The sequence below is a fragment of the Xyrauchen texanus genome, chromosome 12 (genome assembly GCF_025860055.1).
Source record: "Xyrauchen texanus isolate HMW12.3.18 chromosome 12, RBS_HiC_50CHRs, whole genome shotgun sequence".
In the NCBI taxonomy this organism is placed as follows: Eukaryota; Metazoa; Chordata; class Actinopteri; order Cypriniformes; family Catostomidae; genus Xyrauchen; species Xyrauchen texanus.
In genome coordinates, this window is record NC_068287.1 from 29603397 (window position 1) to 29623287 (window position 19891).

A 19891-nucleotide genomic window follows, 5' to 3' on the forward strand; every position below is an offset into this window, starting at 1 on the left:
CTTATCTGCATCATGTTTTACATTAAACAATCCTTTTGGAATTAACTATGTGGGGAGTTGACTACTATGATATGGGGAATTTTGCGACAGGTAGGTATCAGTTTGCGGCTCTCCCCTTTCATTTGTATCGTATCCGCAAATGGTGACGTACTGCCGTAACACACTTGTTGACCGTTAAACTCTCTCCTATTTTAAAAACGTGGAAGTTGTTATAAAAATAAATAAAATAATCTCTGACTAGGCATACGTTTGCACTCAAGACAGATCAAATCGATAAAAAAAATAGGAGATAATACCATATTAGCATATTTCGTTTTAACATGTTCCAGGGTACATGTCAAACGAATCATGGCATTTTTGTCTATTTAATGTTTACAGCTTGCTCTAACAAATCCAGAACGCTCTTGTCCCTGAAGCAGTACGGAAAAACCGTGGTTATTTATTTATTTATTTATTTTACTTTACGGTGTTTGAGTACCCGCCTTTGGCAGGCGCTCTAAAATTCCAAGTACTCAAATGACACGCCTCTTTCATTGATTGACAGCTACATTTACCGACGAAAGCGCTGTCAATGTAGGCGGAGTTTAAACAACTACTGTACATTTAAAAGGCACGCAAATTTATTAATTCCTCAGCTGCACTAAGGAACGTTGCGAGAAGAACGGTAGGTCAAGTATTTATTTGTACGTCTCATGTAAGTCGTTACATTTCTATTCTTCATTGGAAAAGTTAAAACAGTGTGTTTTGTATTAAAAATGTTTATGCAGCACAATGCGTCACTTGTTGCTATGCGAGATTTTTTTCATATACTGTGAATTAACCCATGATGACTAACAATACTATTACATTTACAGCTCATCTTAACACGATCACATAGAGTTATTTTAGGGGAAAGCAGTTTATTTTATTTTATAAATAAATATGTATAAATACATGAACTGAGCAAAAAAAAAAAAAAAAAAAAAGAATGTAACCGGTCCTGTGTTTGTTTTTATTGTAACTCTTTTATCATCCAACATTTAACAAGAAAGGTAATTTGGAGTCCGCGGATCCACGGACTCGTCAATTCAACTTCCCTTTTCAGAGTTTACAAACCACCTGTCGTTTAGGCTACTTTAAATGAAAGTTGAATGAAAGTGTCAATGTTCTTTCATTTAGTTTTAGAAGGGTTTTATTGAGCATAAACTTAAATGACTAGATAAATTATATACATGGTATTATTATTTTGAGCATTGTGTTGAGGAGGAAAAAGCACCTAAAATATAATCAGTGCATCAGTGCATGTATAAAAAAAGAATTCCAGTTCCTCATTTATTTCTGCTGTATCAAGAGTTTATAACGAAATAATCTGCTGAAACCAATGTATCAGCCACAAGGTGGGTTGGCAATCTAAAGAGGTAATTTCCAATTGTCAGGACACATATAAAAGGGAACTTGTAAACATTTATTTGGCTTTTGTCCTTGGTGTTCCCTCAGTAATAGTCAGTCAATAAGATGCTGCACTTAAACATTTATACGCTGGGAAGCCTATCAGTTATTGTTTCTGAGGTCAGAGTAGTTTCTAGCTGTGTCCATCTGGTTCACTTTTCTGAATGTGAAAGAGGAAGTGATAAATATGGAACAAAACTAAATACATAGCAAAGATCATGGGAGAAAACAGAAAATAAAGTACTGTTATTACTGAGAGAGAATACCCAAAATCCCATTAAAAATAAAATTATGGTATTCAACATTGCAGCAATTTCTGCTTGATCTAACCCTTAAAATTGGTTTTGTTGCTGTAACCTAATGTAAAGTTGATTAAGACATGTTAAATAATATTTTTGCCTTGAATCAAACCAGCTAATTTAGATGTTTAATGTTTCAACTGTAAGAATAAAAAAAAAAGCTAATGATATTCAGTTTTCAATATCCATCAGATTCTATGATTGAGTCTTGATCATTTAAACATTTTCTCTCTGTCTCTTATTTTTTCCATCCAGATGTTGAAACTGACAGTATGCTTAGCACTGGTGACCCTGGTTGCTTGCTCGCAGTGCCCCAACAGTGAAGTCTGTGAGGCAGGCCAGTCATGCTGCCATGCTCCCACCGGAGAGTTCAGCTGCTGCCCTTTTCATCATGTGAGAAAAAGAAAGAATAATAGATATATATACAGTGCTGTGCAGAAGTCTTAGGCACATTAGATATTTCACAAAAACATTTGTCTTAAGATGGTTGTCTTCAGATTTAGTGTGTCATTAGGAAATCTACATTTTAGATTCCCATACATCCCAGCAAATAGATTAGAATAGAAGAACATGGAGCCCTGCAACAGATGGCATGGCCCCCACAAAGCCCCCCACTGAACGTTGTGTCAGTCTGGAATTACATGAAGAGACAGAAGCAATTGAGCATTATTTTTAAAGACATCCTCACTATGCAACATTTGCATAGTCTTTTGCACAGTACTGTATATACTGTTATATACAGTATATGTTCTTGTATACAATTTGTACCACCCTAAATTTTCTTCCAAGATTATAGGGAGAATGTTGTAGGAATTTCAGAGTTTTAGTGTCAAGTACTCAGCAATTTTTTGTAGAATATTCTCCAAGGAATCTACAGAAAGTAATCTAAAGAAAGTTGTAAATGGGCTGAAATGAGATCAGACAAGAGGTGGTATGTTCCTAAATTGCACCTACAGTTGCATTGATATGGAAGACAAAGCCGTTCTGTGTTCTTATTTTATATGCTCAGTCAGATATTCTTGAATAGCACCCATAACTTCACACGTCAGCTCAGAATAAGAGAGTAATGATAAGGTACTCCATGTAGTCAATATGCAAATTGCTTCACTATGTAACTCATTGACTTACTTTGTTATTCAAAGAGTTCAAAGAAATTAAGCTATATTCAGGAGATTGTCAGTCCAAAGCCTAGCTTCGGTGTTGTAGTGCTCAATAAAGGTTTTTCATTATGTAATATCATCAGCTCAAGAATGTTTACAATAGTATGTGTGTGTGTGTATCTAGGGAGAGTGTTGTGAGGACCATCTCCACTGCTGTCCTGAGGGCATGTTGTGCCAAGTTATGGAGTCCACTTGTTTGAATGTCTCACTTTCACTGCCATGGGCAGAGAGGACACCTACTAAACAGAAAGGCCTTCCCAAAGTGAGAAATTATATTATAATTATAAGGCTCTTTTAACAGAGCCTAAATATTAGTCTAAGCTTTTCTTCATCTGATTGAAAAAGAATAACCTTTTTGTGTGATCATAGATATTACTGGATGAATTGATGTTTTAATAATCCTTGTCCCTCAGTCGTTCAGAATGATCCCCTCGTTACCTGCAAGTGAAAATGACATCATCTGCCCTGACGGTTCCTGCTGTCCAGCTGAGTTCTCCTGTCTGCTGTTGGCTTCATCATATGGGTGCTGTCCAGTGGCACAGGTATATTATTACTAGAACTTGGGACAAAACAGATCAGCTTTACAATGACATGTCTTTGAGAATAAGGTGCTGTTAGTAAACCACAGACCAAAATGAACAATCAAATAGATAAAAATGTTCAAGTCAATTAAATTTTGTATAATTGGTCCTGTTGGAGTTATTATTTGGTTTGAATATTTGTTGACTGTAGTACTGAGGTAGATCTTACTGGTTTCAGGGCATTGTGTGCTCCGATGGGAAACACTGCTGTCCAAAGGGCCATGAGTGCAGTGCAGACAGCAGTTCCTGTGTCAAACACAAAGGTATGAAAGAGAGTGAAGGAATTAAGTCCAACTGAAGACAGTGATTATTCATATGCACACTGAATTTATTATATATCTGTAATGATTCTGCTGTTGTCTACAAAATATAAAGAAAAAATAAAATAATGAAATTAACATGAACAATATAAAGTTTAAATTTCTTTCAATTGGAAGTTTAAATGTACATTACAAAACTTCACTTTGGTAACTTCACTGACATCAAAAAGGAATTAAACAAAGTGACAAAAAATATACAGAATTCTTGCACTTTTTAAAGGAGATCCCATGTAAATTTAGTATGGTTTTTACAGTAGATTAACTTGGTAACTATGGTGTTTTTGTAAAAACATTGGTTGTGCTTCACTGTTAGTATTTGCGGTATTGCATAATTAGGGAATCGCAACATTAGTTGTTTTTTCCTCATGCAATGTTTTGGATTAGGATCTGATATAAATGTAATGCACTTTTGCATACTGCTACAATGGTGTTGTCCTGTGATTGCATTTAGAACCAGTTGAGACTGTTCTTTGCAGAGATGGGAAGTCAGAGTGTCCCATGGACAGCACATGTTGCAAGACAGCGATGGATGATCAATGGGCATGCTGCCCCATGCCAAGGGTATGGAAACGGTCAAAATAAAATCTGCAGAGACATGCTGACAATAAGGCCTAGATCAGTGTCATTTGACAGTTTTTCATGACAAGAGGTAGTGATCATAAACCCACAAAACATTAAATCTTTGACTATTCTACTCCTGAAATACTCAAATCCATCATTCATGGAACTTCAAAAACCTTATAAAACCTCTTCTCATCCTTTTCTATTTTTTTCCCCTAATTGTGCAGTGAACAGGGATATATACATTTACTATTAATTTATGTTTTCACTCCGATTCACTTCTCTTATATGTGTGTGTTTTTAATGTAGGCTGTATGTTGTGACGACAAAGTCCACTGTTGTCCAGAAAACAGTGTCTGTGATGTCAAAAGCTCCAAATGCTTGTCCTCAACCAATCAGGAGCTGCCGATGTGGGCCAAGTTCCCTGCTCGCCTCAGGGCTAAATGGGAAGATCACAAGCGTAGGCTATTTTCTCAAAAAATTATCAATTATCTGATGGCTGCCACCAAGATATATGCTCATCAACCCTCTGTCTCTCAGTCTCAACAGCTGTAGCTGTTACTCCAGAAAGGAGCACAGAAGATGAACCCACTACATACGGACAAATTACTACTGCCCTCAACCAAATGACTACACCATCCAGTGCATTCTCAGAGAGTATGTGGATATTTGTAAATAGTTAGTGACTTACTTTTGTCGTTTTGTGACTTTTAGTCCATGTCTAATAACTTTAAGGTCACCTATGTGCAAGTGTCCTCTCTTTTAACATATAACCAAAGGTTTATTATGGACCGGGCCAATGGGGCCAGTACCCAGGGGCCCTTGACTACCAGGGGCCCGGAGGGGCCCTGAGCTGCAAGGACTCGCAGCCCATCAACTTTGAAAACAAGTGTTTATATTCACTTGAATATGTGGGCCCCAGAGCTTACAATAGGCCCCCTCAATAGGCCCTTTGAATATGGATGGTGCCTAGTCCTCTGATAGGATCTTTTGCCTCCATGTTTCTAATTACATTTTTGAGCCCTCTTTAACCCTATAATGCAGCGCATATCATATTTGATACATGACTTTCTAAATCCACTGTATCATCAACATGATCAAAACTTTGCTGAAAACCAATTTTTATGCAATGCACTAGATGTCTACTGCCTCCTGGTAAAAGTTTCCATGCGTTTCTGGAAGTAGAAGATCTTGTAATATAATTTCCAAAATGGCTACCTTCATGTTGTGAAGAACTCGTCTTTTTGCTGTGAAAGTGATAAAGTAAAATGAACAATAACATTTATATTGTTACTGATATTTCAAAATTAGTATTTATTGAGTTAAATCAATATTTGCTTGCTTACAGATTTATTATTTGATAGAAAAATCATCCTAATTAGGTTTTTTTATTTTTTATTTCGGACTATTATTTCTTTTGTTAGGCTTTATAAGGTTGAGCTTTATGCTTTGTTTGAAAAGTACTGTCGGACAAAAACATTTATTTAAATAACTGGGCTTAGGTGGTTGGGAAAAAGTAGACATTGATTATTTTATTTTGTGTGGTACAAAAGTTTGATTAAATTAGATACGTAAAGTTTGTCGATAAAGACTATAATGATGGTTTCACAAAACCTTGTCTGAAAGTTTTAAATACTTTTAAATGCTTCAAGTTAGAAATGTTTACATGTGTTACAGTAAGAGAAAGAAAAGAAAGAAAGAAAGAAAGAAAGAAAGAAAGAAAGAAAGAAAGAGTCTTACAGCAGATTAAAGGACTTGTATGTAAGTTTTTACAGCTGAAGTTTGAAATAACGAACATTTAAAACAGACTTTGCTTATTTGAACATTCTGTCAATGTAATGCAGTCTAGGGGATTTTGGCTTACATAATGAATTCACAGGGCTTTTTTGATTGGAGAATAATAACGGTAGCCAAGATGTAAGGTCGTTCCAACAGGAATTTACAATAAAATGACCAAATGACCACTATTCTTGAGCCCCACAACTTTCAGCCTTCAAAGCTCTCACAATGGAGGGTAAAGTATTTGAAGGAAATAGGGTTTAGGGATGATCACTTCTAAATGGAATCCACCATAATTCAGATGAGTTAGAAAAGATATGGCAGCGCGAGCCAGAACTGCCTGAACTCTTTGCCAAGTTTCACCAAAGCCATCCATAGAGACTGTAGGGATCTATTTGTTAAATTCTTCAACAATTAAAGTGTTAAATGAAGTTAAAATATTTAATGTGTTATTGCCCATTTAAATATATGCACATGTACACATTTGATACACATTCTATCACATTCTTGATTTATGTATGCATAATGTGTAGTATTTAGATTGAGTTTGCATTATGTATAACAAACATTAAAATGGTACTGTCTATTTAAGAACAGTTCAGTGAACGTTTCGGTTGAGAGGTTTCTTTACCACATCTGTGATGTGTCTGAATAAATCTGATTGTAAATGAAAGAATAGGTATTCAATGAGAATTAAATCAATGAAAATGTATTTTGCTTGGATCTCAACTTGATAATTGGACCATTGGGGCCCTAAAAGAAAATTGGCCCCAGGGCCTGTAATGCTGTCTTAGGCGTCTCACAGTATAGACATTGCAATTGATTGCCCTGGCCACATCTGCTGTCCTCATGCCTCCATGCAGCATGCCTAAGGCATGTTCACGCAGATGAGCAGGGACCATGTGCATCTTTCTTTGGTGTTTTTCAGATTTAGTAAAAAGGTCTCTTTAGTGTCCTAAGTTTTTATAACTGTGACCTTAATTGCCTACTGTCTGTTAGCTGTTAGTGTCTTAACGACCATTCCATGGGTGCATGTTCATTAATTGTTTATGGTTCATTGAACAAGCATGGAAAACATTGTTTAAACCCTTTACAATAAAGATCTGTAAAGTTATTTGGATTTTACTATTTTTGAAAAAGGGATGTTTCCAAAACTTCCTGTTTCAATAGGAAATATAGCATGTCATGTAGTACCATAATGTTGCCCTAATTGCATGAGCTCTTTCACTGTGCTGTACCATTGTGTAGCTCTTTAATAGAGATAATATATAGAATAGGGCGTACAACAAGTGTTCTTAAACAGTTTCTATTATCTGTGCTTCTATAGATTCAAACTTTAATGTTCCTTGCAATGACACTGTGGCCTGTCCAGATAATACCACATGCTGTAAGACTAAAGATGGAGGATGGGCCTGCTGTCCTCTGCCTGAGGTAAAACTTTTAAGTAGGATCATTGCACTGTACCCCATGTACGACTAGTAGCCCCACTGACCATTATCCCGATTCCCAAAGTTCAAGTGTGTGTTCATTGTCTCTATAGGCTGTGTGTTGTGATGATTTTATCCACTGCTGTCCTCATGGTACAAAATGTAGTGATACTGCTGACACATGTGAGGACCCTTCAGGCTCTGTGCCCTGGTTTGAGAAGGTGTCTGTGCGACCAATCAGCAGTCAAAAAGTAGTAGCCACACAAGGTAGTTAAACAGATACTCCATATGCAAAGCAGTGTGTCAAGTGCTCACAGACTCATGAATCCACACACATAAGTATTTACAATTACACACAATATAACACAACTTTTTGTTTCTATCATTTCCAGTGCCTTTTGTATATTCCAACAATGATGTTCCCTGTAATGACTCTGCAGCCTGTCCAGATAAAACCACATGCTGTAAGACTAAAGAAGGAGGATGGGCCTGCTGCCCTCTGCCAGAGGTAAATCATCACATCTGGATTTATTACTTCAGCAGAATAAGTCCCCATTTTTGGGGAAAGTTTACTAACAAAAAAGTACCAAAAAGTGCCATGGTATTCTAGAGATTTTGGACATGGTATTGAGATGTTACAAATGTATTCTTTAAAGTACCTTGGATTATTATGCAAATGTTATAATATTTTTCTGCAGGCTGTATGTTGCGATGATTTCATCCACTGTTGTCCTAATGGTAAGAAATGTAACGTTGCTGCTGGGAAATGCGAGGACACTTCATGTTCTGTGCCCTGGTTGGAGCAGATGCCTATGCGGCCAATCAGCAGTCAGAATATGACTGAGACACAAAGTAGGTCAACAGACATAACATTTAAAAAGTACAGAATCCAATCAAACAAGTATACTTTTTTACACATACACATATAAACATACAACATAAAACTGTCCTTGCACTTGTGCTTAAAATGTTTATAAAATTTCCAGTGACTTCTATGGATTCCAACTCTGATGTTTCCTGTGATGACACTGCGACCTGTCCAGATAATACCACATGCTGCAAGACTAAAGATGGAGGATGGGCCTGTTGTCCTCTGCCAGAGGTAAATCATCACAACTAGATCTGTTACTGACATGGGTGTGGACATGTCCTTTTGACATGGCTTATTTTGTCCCCACCACTTAATAAAATAGCTTGATGATCCATCTATCATGCTTATATTTTATATGCTGATTCATGCATTTTTACACTAAACTACTAAATCCCAGGACTGACAATGGCAGATATAGGAAAGTTATGGAATTAAATATATATTTAATGTTCATTTGAGCACTTGTATTGATTAATAAAAAAAGACTGCTCCCTTTAAATCACTATGTAACAAGAACGTAGTTTTAAGGCAAAATAATAGCAAATAGCAAAAATGTGCATTTTAAATTGTTGTTTGAACTCTTAAGGATCTGCATTACTGGTGGACCGATATGTTAAAGGTTTTTAGTTATAGGTGTGTGTTCATTTTCTCTGTAGGCTGTCTGTTGTGATGATTTCACCCACTGCTGTCCTCATGGTAAGAAATGTAATGTTGCTGCTGGGTCATGTGAGGACCCTTCAGGCTCTGTGCCCTGGTTTGAGAAGGTGCCTGTGAGACCAATCAGCAGTCAGAAGGTGGCTGCCACACAAGGTAGGTGAATCCAGGAAGCACAAACATGTAAACTTGTATAAGCAAACATGCAGAACAATTTAGTAGCCTTTGAGTTGTTCTTAAATGGATTTGATTATTTCCAGTGCCTTCTATGGATTCAAACTCTAATGTTCCTTGTGATGAAACTGCGGCCTGTCCAGATAATACCACATGCTGCAAGACTAAAGATGGAGGATGGGCCTGTTGTCCTCTGCCTGAGGTAAATTATCACACCTGATTCTTATGAACCCTTCAGCAGGATCAATGCACTGTACTCCATAGTTTAGTACCATGGCCATAACATTTCTCAATGACATTCTCACTTAAAGGATAAACAATACTGGTAGACAGTTATGTTTTTGTATAAAGTAGGAATGTCAGTCGATTCAACATTTTAATTGAATTAATTTCATCGTACACTGATTAATTAATCAATCAAATTAATGATGATTGTATACATTAATATTTGCTGAGAAAAGTCCCCAAATAAAGAAATTCAAGACATTACATTATTGTGGCAGATGAGTAAAACATAAGCAGCAAAAAGTGATTTTAGAAATCAATATTTGGTTCGATTGTGTGCCATAACATTGACTATCACTGGCTTGAAATTCACTGCAATACATTGTAAAATTGAGTTGCCAGGGCCACTAGTTAATTCACAGTAGGATATAAAATGGAGCTGTGGTTTCCAATCATTTTCATGTAAATGAGCATGTTATCTTTTCTTTAGGCTGTGTGTTGTGATGATTTCATCCACTGCTGTCCTCATGGTAAAAAATGTACTGCTGACATGTGTGAGGACCCTTCAGGCTCTGTGCCCTGGTTTGAGAAGGTGCCCGTACAACCAATGAGCAGTCAGAAGTTAGCTGACAAACAAGGTAGGTGAATCCAGCATGCATAAACACACAATAACCTACTTTTACACACACACACAAACACAAACAAACAAAACAATAGTACATTTTTACTTATTTAATTGCTTCTATAATTTCCAGTGCCTTCTATGGATTCAAACTCTAATGTTCCTTGTGATGAAACTGCGGCCTGTCCAGATAATACCACATGCTGCAAGACTAAAGATGGAGGATGGGCCTGTTGTCCTCTGCCTGAGGTAAATTATCACACCTGATTCTTATGAACCCTTCAGCAGGATCAATGCACTGTACTCCATAGTTTAGTACCATGGCCATAACATTTCTCAATGACATTCTCACTTAAAGGATAAACAATACTGGTAGACAGTTATGTTTTTGTATAAAGTAGGAATGTCAGTCGATTCAACATTTTAATTGAATTAATTTCACGGTACACTGATTAATTAATCAATCAAATTAATGATGATTGTATACATTAATATTTGCTGAGAAAAGTCCCCAAATAAAGAAATTCAAGACATTACATTATTGTGGCAGATGAGTAAAACATAAGCAGCAAAAAGTGATTTTAGAAATCAATATTTGGATTGATTGAGTGCCATAACATTGACTATCACTGGCTTGAAATTCACTGCAATACATTGTAAAATTGAGTTGCCAGGGCCACTAGTTAATTCACAGTAGGATATAAAATGGAGCTGTGTTTTCCAATCATTTTCATGTAAATGAGTGTGTTATCTTTTCTTTAGGCTGTGTGTTGTGATGATTTCATCCACTGCTGTCCTCATGGTAAAAAATGTACTGCTGACATGTGTGAGGACCCTTCAGGCTCTGTGCCCTGGTTTGAGAAGGTGCCCGTACAACCAATAAACAGTCAGAAAGCGGCTGACAAACAAGGTAGGTGAATTCAGCATGCACAAAGACACAATATCCTACTTTTTCACACAACACACAACACAATAGTACATTTTTACATATTTAATTGCTTCTATAATTTCCAGTGCCTTCTATGGATTCAGAATCTAATGTTCCCTGTGATGGCATTGTGGCCTGTCCAGATGAAACCACATGCTGTAAGACTAAAGATGGAAAATGGAGCTGTTGTCCTTTTCCAGAGGTATGTCTCCTCACTTGAAACCTCACTCTTTAGTAGACACTTCGCTCAGCCATTACATCTTTTCTACCTGGTCTCATAGAATGAACATGACTATAATTAAATTTGTGCAAACTGAGTTTTACATGCCAAGCCGCACCTTACGTTCTGCCGCAGTTTGCTGGTGAAATTAACACTAGAGGCGCTACAACAACTGTGCGTTTTATTAACTTTCACACAAATCACAAGTACAACAGCTGATTATGACTTTAGAAAAACGTATCTTTCGCTCTATTACTCACACACTGTTGTGTTACAATATCGAAAAAATTTACTATAATGCATCATTTAAAAAAATGACAGTACTGTGCAAAGGTTTTAGGCACTTAAGATTTTTCACAAAAACATTTGTCTTAAGATGGTTATTTATATCTTCTACTTTAGTGCGTTAATAGGAAAAATACATTTTAGACTCCCAAACATTACTTTAGTAAATAGAAAAGATTAGAATAGAAGAACTGGGCACTCTGCAAGAGATGTCATGACCCCCACAAAGCCCCACACTGAACATTGTGTCAGTCTGAGATTACAAGAAGAGACAGAAGCAATTGCCTAAATAGATAGAAGAACTGTGGCAAATTCTTCAGAAGCCTGGAACATCCTATCTGCCAACAACCAAGAAAAATGATGTCCAGGAGTACCTAGGAGAATTGGGGCTGTTTTAAAGGCAAATGTGGCCACATCAAATATTGATTTAGCTTTTTATGTTTACTGGACTTTGTATGATGTTAATTGATAAATGAAAACTATTTATGGCATTTGAAGACATCCTCACTATGCAACATTTTTCACAAGTGACAAAAAATGTGCACATGACTGTATATAATTTAACGCTTGTATTACAGATGCTATATTTACACTATTATTTCAGTGTGATTAGCATCCACGCTAGCTCACCTGATAAAGTGCTCAAGCCCAGCCAAGCACACAAGCTGACATGTGAGACCAGAGTTTCATAGAAGTGACACAAGATGACTTGGTTGCTTCAGAAAATGTGCTTACCATGTCACATTTTCTTTTAGGACACTATTGGTTAGGTTTAGGTTCAAGTTTTAGGTAACCCTTACGAAACAAAAAATATATGTGATTATATTGGAAAATATAATGTGATCTATTAATACATTTTCATATATTGTAATCTAGTGCTTATATTTTTCAATATCCTGCAATATATGCATGAACCATGTATGGCTATGTATTGATACATATAAAAAAAAATATATATAGCAATAAGACAAAAACTGTACTACATTTTTACATGTAATAGCTTTATTGAAACACTCAATAACGCACAGGTTTACATACATCATTAAATGTCTCAAAAATATGTTCCCAATATGCCTACAGAGGTCCCCAATTATTTACAGATTCAGGCAAATGAAATCATAAATGTAAATTCATTGACAGATTTACTTTCCACATAGTATTTCAAACTGTTGGACAAAATACACAATAATTTATTTATATATATATATATATATATATATATATTCATACACATACATACATATATATATATATATATTACAGAATATATTTCTCTCAGAATTGTGTATATATATTTAACATACATGTTCCCATATATATGTTCAAATATAGTGCATATATGTTAAAATGTATGTATACTCAATATAGATATATTTGTAACTATATGAATATATATTTACATATATGGATATATAATTCAGTATATAGTTTGCTCAAAATTGTGACATATATATCACATTCATGTTCCCATATATATGTTAAAATATAATGCATATATGTTCAAATGTGTTCATACTCAATGTGTATATATTTACAAATATATAATTACATAAATATTCACATATATGGATATATATTTCCTCAGAATTGTGTACACATATTCCTCATACATTTTCCCATATAAATGTGACTACATGTACAACATATATGTTAAATATATTTAAGCGCACACTACCATTTTTCATTACATGCACATCTATAGTTTGTGCATTATTGAATATAAAATTACATACATTACATTATATAAGGAAATATATTGTCATATATTTCCCAATATATGAAAAGAGGCAATTCCATATGTACTGTATTATTCAGTATATTGTAATATATTAACACAATGTATTATTCTATATAATTATGAAAATTATTTAATATATTGAGCCTTAATATATAAGGAAATATATTTTCTTTGCAAAAGGGAAGGGAGGAACGTTTTACTCATTAAAACCTCCATCTAACATTCACCTTAAAACATTTCATTCCAAACTCCTATGACTTTCTTTATTCTGTGAACATGAGAAGTTTTATAGAATGTTTATTCTGCTCAAAGAAAGTGAATAGAAACAGTGTCAGTATCTAACAGCTTGAGTTGGAAATTGCACTTTTTTCTGCTCTAATATGCTATTTGCAATCACCTACTCAGTGGTGTATTAGCATTTTAAAATTTTCCGAAGAAAATGTGGGTGTGCTTGACTTGCCTTTGCAAAACTTGCTAAGGTGTTCAGCAAGTGCTGAAGTCATTTGCATGTGCATTGCTATAAAGTTGCTAGGGTTTTCTGTGTGGTTGCTAGGTGTTGGCTTACTGGTCCAAGCCGAAAGCTCACCGGAATATCAAGTCTCTATGATATTCTGGTCCCTAGATATGTATCCCCTTTTCAATGGGTGCGGGACAAACGTTGCATGGAACAAATGTGTGTTCATTTTTGGCTGTGTGTTGTGAATTATATACATTTGAAATTAATACATTTACGTATAATTTACATATAATTGAATAATTACATATTATTGAAATTCACTCAATGCTGCCCTCGTGATAAGAAATGTAACCTTTCTGCTGGCATATGTGATAACCATTCAGGCTCTGTGCCCTAGTCAGAGAAAGTGCCTGCTAGTTCAAAAGCAGGTCAAATCTCACCTGAGAATGTGAGCTGTGACTCTAGACATTTTTGTCCTGAATCCAACACATGTTGTAAGAACATAGATGGAGATTTGGGATGTTGTCCTATGCCCGAGGTACAGTATACCTATGACTTTATCTAATCATGTACGAGTAACCAAATGAGAAAATAGACACTCCGTTTTCAATTTTGAATTTTATTGTCACTCGTGGTGATATCACTCCATCACTCTTTAAAAATATGTTCTTCAAGTGCTCAGCCTAAAGGCAATGGGAATTTACACTCGAAAGCACCCTTTCTTTTTTTTAATGTTAAATAGAAACTCAAAGAAAAGTATTTTTGTTACTCTGCACACAGGCAAGTTTTTACAACTAAAAGGCAGGCGCATAGCTGCAATGTAAAATGTAGTAACTCAGCCATCTAGTGTATGCATTTTTGAAGTCTAGACTTGTCCCAAATTGGATATTAAAGTTTTTTTTACTACATGGAAGCATTTACAGTTTTACAGCTAACGGAAGTGACGTTACAAATGCACTCGATGTGTTGCCGTTGGCTGTGTCTCATTTGGAAGGCTGAGTCCTCCGGAGGTCGCATTTGTCTGCCGCATACGTCATCGAGCCTGTCTAGTTTCATTAAAGCAAGTAGGACACTTAGAATGCAGCCTTCGAATGCAACCTTCTTTCACGGGAATTCGGAGGATGCATGAGGTGTATCCTTCGTGGGAACTCACAACCCACAATTCTTTGCTTCAATGGAAATGTCTAAAAAAATAAAATAATAATAATGCCAATTTGCCAGTAAATGATGATGTTCAAATGCAAGGAATGTTAATTCCCAAGTTGAAGTACCTCAGTAGATGGGTGCAGAGTATATAATATGTATAATTATATGAATATATAATTAAAATAAAGTATTAGACTTAAATTACAATTAAATCTTTCTTTTCTCTTTACATCTTTATAACGCTCCTAAAATGTACCTCATACATTCCCTTCTAAAGGGACTTTGTTCCCTTCTCACTCAAAGCGCTTACGCTTGTTCAAGAGTGGTGTGCTGTCATAGCACCCCTTACACTTCTGTTTGTCCTACGAAGGACGTCTCGTATAAAGATAAATCTCGTATAAATCTCGATAAAATATCGAGATTTGTTTAAACTAGGACACTCGTTATAATGCAGTATATTTTTATACATATACAGAAATGTGTAAATATTTTTGAACATTCCGTTAGAACATTCCGTTATTTCAATTGAAGCAGTACATCATCCGGATACCCGTAATACACTTTTTTATTGCATTTTCAGTGTGGACATACTACTCACATACACTACAAACTGGTGTAGAATAGTGCAGAATTGGAATGTTATGTTCTGTCCTGTAAAAGTTTAGCCTGGCCAAACCATGCTCAGATTAGAGATAATAAAGTGTGAAAGCTGCAGTAAATAAAAAAAGATCCCCTCTAAAACCAAAGTAAATCACAGTTCTTACAGTTATTTGAGGTAATACACAGGCAGACTGAAGGATCCATGTTTGAAATCACTGGTCAAAGTTTGTAGCCTAATCACTGCATATAGAGCCATTTTACTATGTTTTGCCTTTGTAGGGCAGTATGGTTAAATCATCATTAAAATCAATCAGTCATAAAAAAGAACTGACAGTCAGATTGTTATGTTTGCAGGCTGTGTGTTGTAAGGATAAATTCCACTGCTGTCCCAAAGGCACCACTTGTGACCTTATAACAATCAACTGTAATAACAGCAGCATATCTGTGCCTATGTCAGTCATAATCCCTGACCACAGACAGGAACAGCAAAAGGAAGTGAAAAATGGAGTGGGTGGAAAGGGAAATTACAGTGGCAGGGTTCCGTGTGATGCTCATACTTCCTGTCCAGATCACACTACTTGCTGTCTTAATGCACAAACCAAGAAATGGGGCTGCTGCCAACTGCCTAAAGTGAGTGTGACTGTCAGTTATGTCAAAAGTAAAGATGGTTCATCTCCATAACTCTGTCATCCACCAGTGTACAGTAAACACTAAGTTTTCCAGCTGTTATACTAGTTTTTTCAAGCCGGTTTTGCTGGTTTCACAACTGTAGCTTGACTATTAAGTGGGCCCTTTGTTTTGTTTAGTGTATACTATATTGTACATTAAATACTTCCTTGTGTGTGTGCAACAGAATAGCACAGCCCTTACTGACTAGACATTATGCACTAAATATGCAAGTTGTGTTTGCCATATATAAACAAATATAGTGTTAAAAGAGCATGTTGTCATTGTCATTTTGGCCGTATATCCCATTTTCAAATCTATTCCTCACTCCAATTCAGGCTGTGTGTTGCAACGATGGGGAACACTGTTGTCCAGCTGACTATCAGTGTGATGAGAGCCAGGTGTCCTGCAAAAAGGGAGATGTGGTGATTCCTTGGTACAATAAGATTGTTGCCCAGAGCACTCCAGCTCCAAGCTCTGATCTCAGTTCTGTTAGGTGTGATGCACAGTCAAGCTGCCTTGCAGGCTCAACCTGTTGCCATCTGTCCACCGGAGAATGGGGTTGCTGCCCTCTTCCTGAGGTAAGTGTACTGGATTTGTAAGTGTATGTGTGTGCGTGCTTGCGTGTGCCTGTGTGGACAAGCTTCGTCTACTAATCAGAAGATTTGCATATTCACATTTAATGCACCACAAAATGGCCACAACATATCTGGACACTTAACCCACACTTAAATATGCATGACTTTGTATTATATAACACAATCTCAAACCAAGTTGTACAGTTTTTAAACAGAAAGGTAGAGAAAAAAGAAAGCACAGGCACACTGAGCAAAACATAAAAAAGACATTTGTTAGGTTCCAAATGCTAAACATATAAGATAAAAAAGGAAGACAAAAGTAGTCTGACCATTTTTGTTTGTCAGACATTAGTGAAATGTGTCAGTAGTAACTGTGATGAACTACTCCATTGGTTACTCTGCTTAGACTAAGGATGGGAATCATAAGGAATTTAACGATTGCGATTCCTCTCAACGATTCCAGTAATGATTCTTTAAATACTTTTGAGGGAGAATTATTGCATTTTTGGAAATAAGAGATACAGTGCTTATTGCATTTACTGCCCTCTGCATTTACTGCCCTCTGACTTAACAGTACATACTGTTAAGTCAGAAATACATTTAAAACTATTCTTGTAAAAGGTGTGATTGCAGACTTTTTAGAGGCATGAATTCAATACAATACTTGATCCTAAATTTAAAAAAAATCTAAACAACATATTCATGCATTTATTCTTTTATTATATAATTTCGAAATGGATATTCATAACTTGTGCCTTAGTATAAAAATAATTCAGTAACTGGTCCGACTGATGCACAAGTGGTTTTGATTCACTAAAAAGAACTGCCTCATAATAGTCATGTATGTCACAGCATGTTTCGGAACGACCTTTCCAATTCCATCCGTAAAGCAGAATCCCTTTCTGTTTTAAACTTTTTCATAAGCACTTGACCATACATTGTCAAATTAATAATAATAAATCTTGTTGCACTCTAATTGGAACTGATTCATACATCCACTAAAAATCACCTTGACACCAGGTGGTTAAAAGTCATTACAAAAACTGCTCAGAAAACTTTAGTTTTAAGACAATGTCTTGCACCATTTGTGTGCAGATTCCACTTGGTTTGATATTTCGTATCTATGCAATGAATTTCTGACATTTTTTAGTGACCAAAACTGCACAAATACTGTATCTAATACATTATGCACCTCTGGTACACCATAGGCTATTTGCTGTCCAGACCAGGAACACTGCTGTCCCAAAGGCTACGAATGTGACTTGCATGGACAATCCTGTGTAAAATCTGTCTGGCTGCAGATGGACACTGTCCCACTCACCCACATTGGTGGCCCAAAGCAACAGCCTCACATCTCAAAAAAGGACATTCAGTGTGGTGGGAGTTATAGTTGCCTTGATGGTGAGACCTGTTGTCCAACCTCTGAGACATCCTGGGGCTGTTGCCCATCTCCCAAGGTAAACAATTATACCTAGAAGTGAGAAATAAAGCCAGTTTACTTATTTAGCGTTTAGCACCTGGTGCTAAGAAGAAATATATTTATTTTAAAGAAGGGAATCAATGAAAGAAGTTCTCTACCATCAAAGGAGGAAATTAGCACAATGTCGTACCTCAGCTTTATTGACTTTATTGACTAGTAAATTTAAATGGCAGCCAAATTTGAAATGTTTATATTTCTGCAGGTCTTATTCTTACCCTTACCACTTTGCCTTCCTCTAATCGTTCCTTTTTATCTCTCTCTCTAGGCGGTGTGCTGTGACGATAAGAAACACTGCTGCCCTGCCGGCTACAAATGCGGTGAAGGTGGAGTTTGTACCCAAGCCACAGGCTTCAACTGGACCAACTGGAAACACTGGAGGGTGTTCTTCTCCAAAAAGAAACAACCTATTTTTATATGAAAAACCTGAGTCTGTCCCGCACAAATGTACCCCACAGTCCTAACTGTGTCAGTTTTTTTTAATGCTACATTCATCAGATTACTAATCAGAAAATCAGACAGATATTTTACTGCATAAGAAGAAATGTATGATTTTATTTACAGGGAAAAGTTGTATGAGAACTGAATAAAAGATGGTTAAGATCTGTTTCCAGGTTTGCAGGTTACATTTTTGAGACTTGACATCATGCAGTCTTATGATTATGCTAAGATGCTATCTATAAGGAAATGTTTTAAATTAACCTCTTCAGGTAAGGCATCATGTTTTCTGTGTAACTTCCATATTTGCAGGTCAGGTCTCAATCTTCCTTATTCCTATTTCACAATCGAAGCAACTAAACCTACAACTGATTTCTGTCATTTAATTTTTTATCGATCTAGATGCTTGCTGGTTTTTAACAGTTCCAGTGTTCAGTCCAGTCCAGTGTGAGAGATGATTGAAATATGATTCCCAAATAACAATGTGGCCCAAACAAAATCTTGTCAGTTCTTAAAGAAATTTTAAATAAAAGAGAATTGTCTCTGTCTATATTTATTCTCTTTTGTATCTCCTTTTCACTTTTTATTTTGAATTCACCCATATTTGATTAAAACACATTTAATGCTAATTAAATAAAAGGAAACAATCAACTCTGCATGCCTCTGCTCGGCCATGATGTTTGATCCGTATCTTAAGCTAATGACGTAACTTCCAGGGAGGCAGCACTGAGCCCGTTGTACACGCCCCAATTTTTTTTTTTTTTGCTCAATACTTTTTTCTTTTGCAAAACTTTATTTTATTTTGCAATACTTTATATATTTGCAAATATATGTCGCGTGGAATTGATTCCATATATATCCCTGTAAGCAAACAGGTAGGCTACAGATCATATATTACTAGGAAACCCGCCACGGCAATAATCAGTTTCTCCTCCATTTTGTCTTCGGAACTAATGTTTGGTGGGAACCTTGTGTTCTCTAGACTTCTTCATAATAAAGTTTGTATTGCTTTAATCAATATAACATGACAGTAAACCAAATGAAAGCACAATAAATAAAAAATAAATAAAATGAAAAATAAGAAAACTAACAAAATGGTACATCGACCAGATACAGAATCCAAAAGGCTATAAATGCATACGATTCAAAAGGAAATATTCAAGGCTTTACAAAAGATAATACTTTTTAGCGCTTTGCTGGTTTTTTTACTCCCGTTAACATATTAAAGTAATATGTTAATTCTATTTTGAAGTGTGT

At 35.9% G+C, this 19891-nt stretch overlaps 1 protein-coding gene across 4 annotated transcripts; it reads left to right on the plus strand.

Annotated features, from left to right (window-relative positions):
• Window positions 1-562: 562 nt before the first annotated feature.
• On the plus strand, window positions 563-19212 carry grna (granulin a). Of its 4 annotated transcripts, XM_052139546.1 has the most exons (23): window positions 563-664; window positions 1983-2120; window positions 3012-3149; window positions 3301-3429; window positions 3647-3731; window positions 4240-4349; window positions 4659-4809; window positions 4890-5006; window positions 7456-7559; window positions 7669-7822; window positions 7948-8063; window positions 8254-8407; window positions 8542-8657; window positions 9083-9236; window positions 9341-9456; window positions 9970-10117; window positions 10235-10350; window positions 10864-11011; window positions 11116-11231; window positions 15830-16105; window positions 16480-16722; window positions 17928-18176; window positions 18465-19208. In XM_052139546.1, exons 2-23 carry the CDS (start codon window positions 1983-1985, stop codon window positions 18615-18617), a joined length of 3231 nt encoding a protein of 1076 aa, XP_051995506.1. In that variant the 5' UTR covers window positions 563-664; the 3' UTR covers window positions 18618-19208. The 4 variants fall into 4 exon arrangements, with proteins under 4 accessions (XP_051995506.1, XP_051995509.1, XP_051995507.1 ...); XM_052139549.1 differs by lacking the exon at window positions 15830-16105 and having other exon boundaries at window positions 18465-19206; XM_052139547.1 differs by lacking the exons at window positions 9970-10117; window positions 10235-10350 and having other exon boundaries at window positions 18465-19212.
• Window positions 19213-19891: the final 679 nt, after the last annotated feature.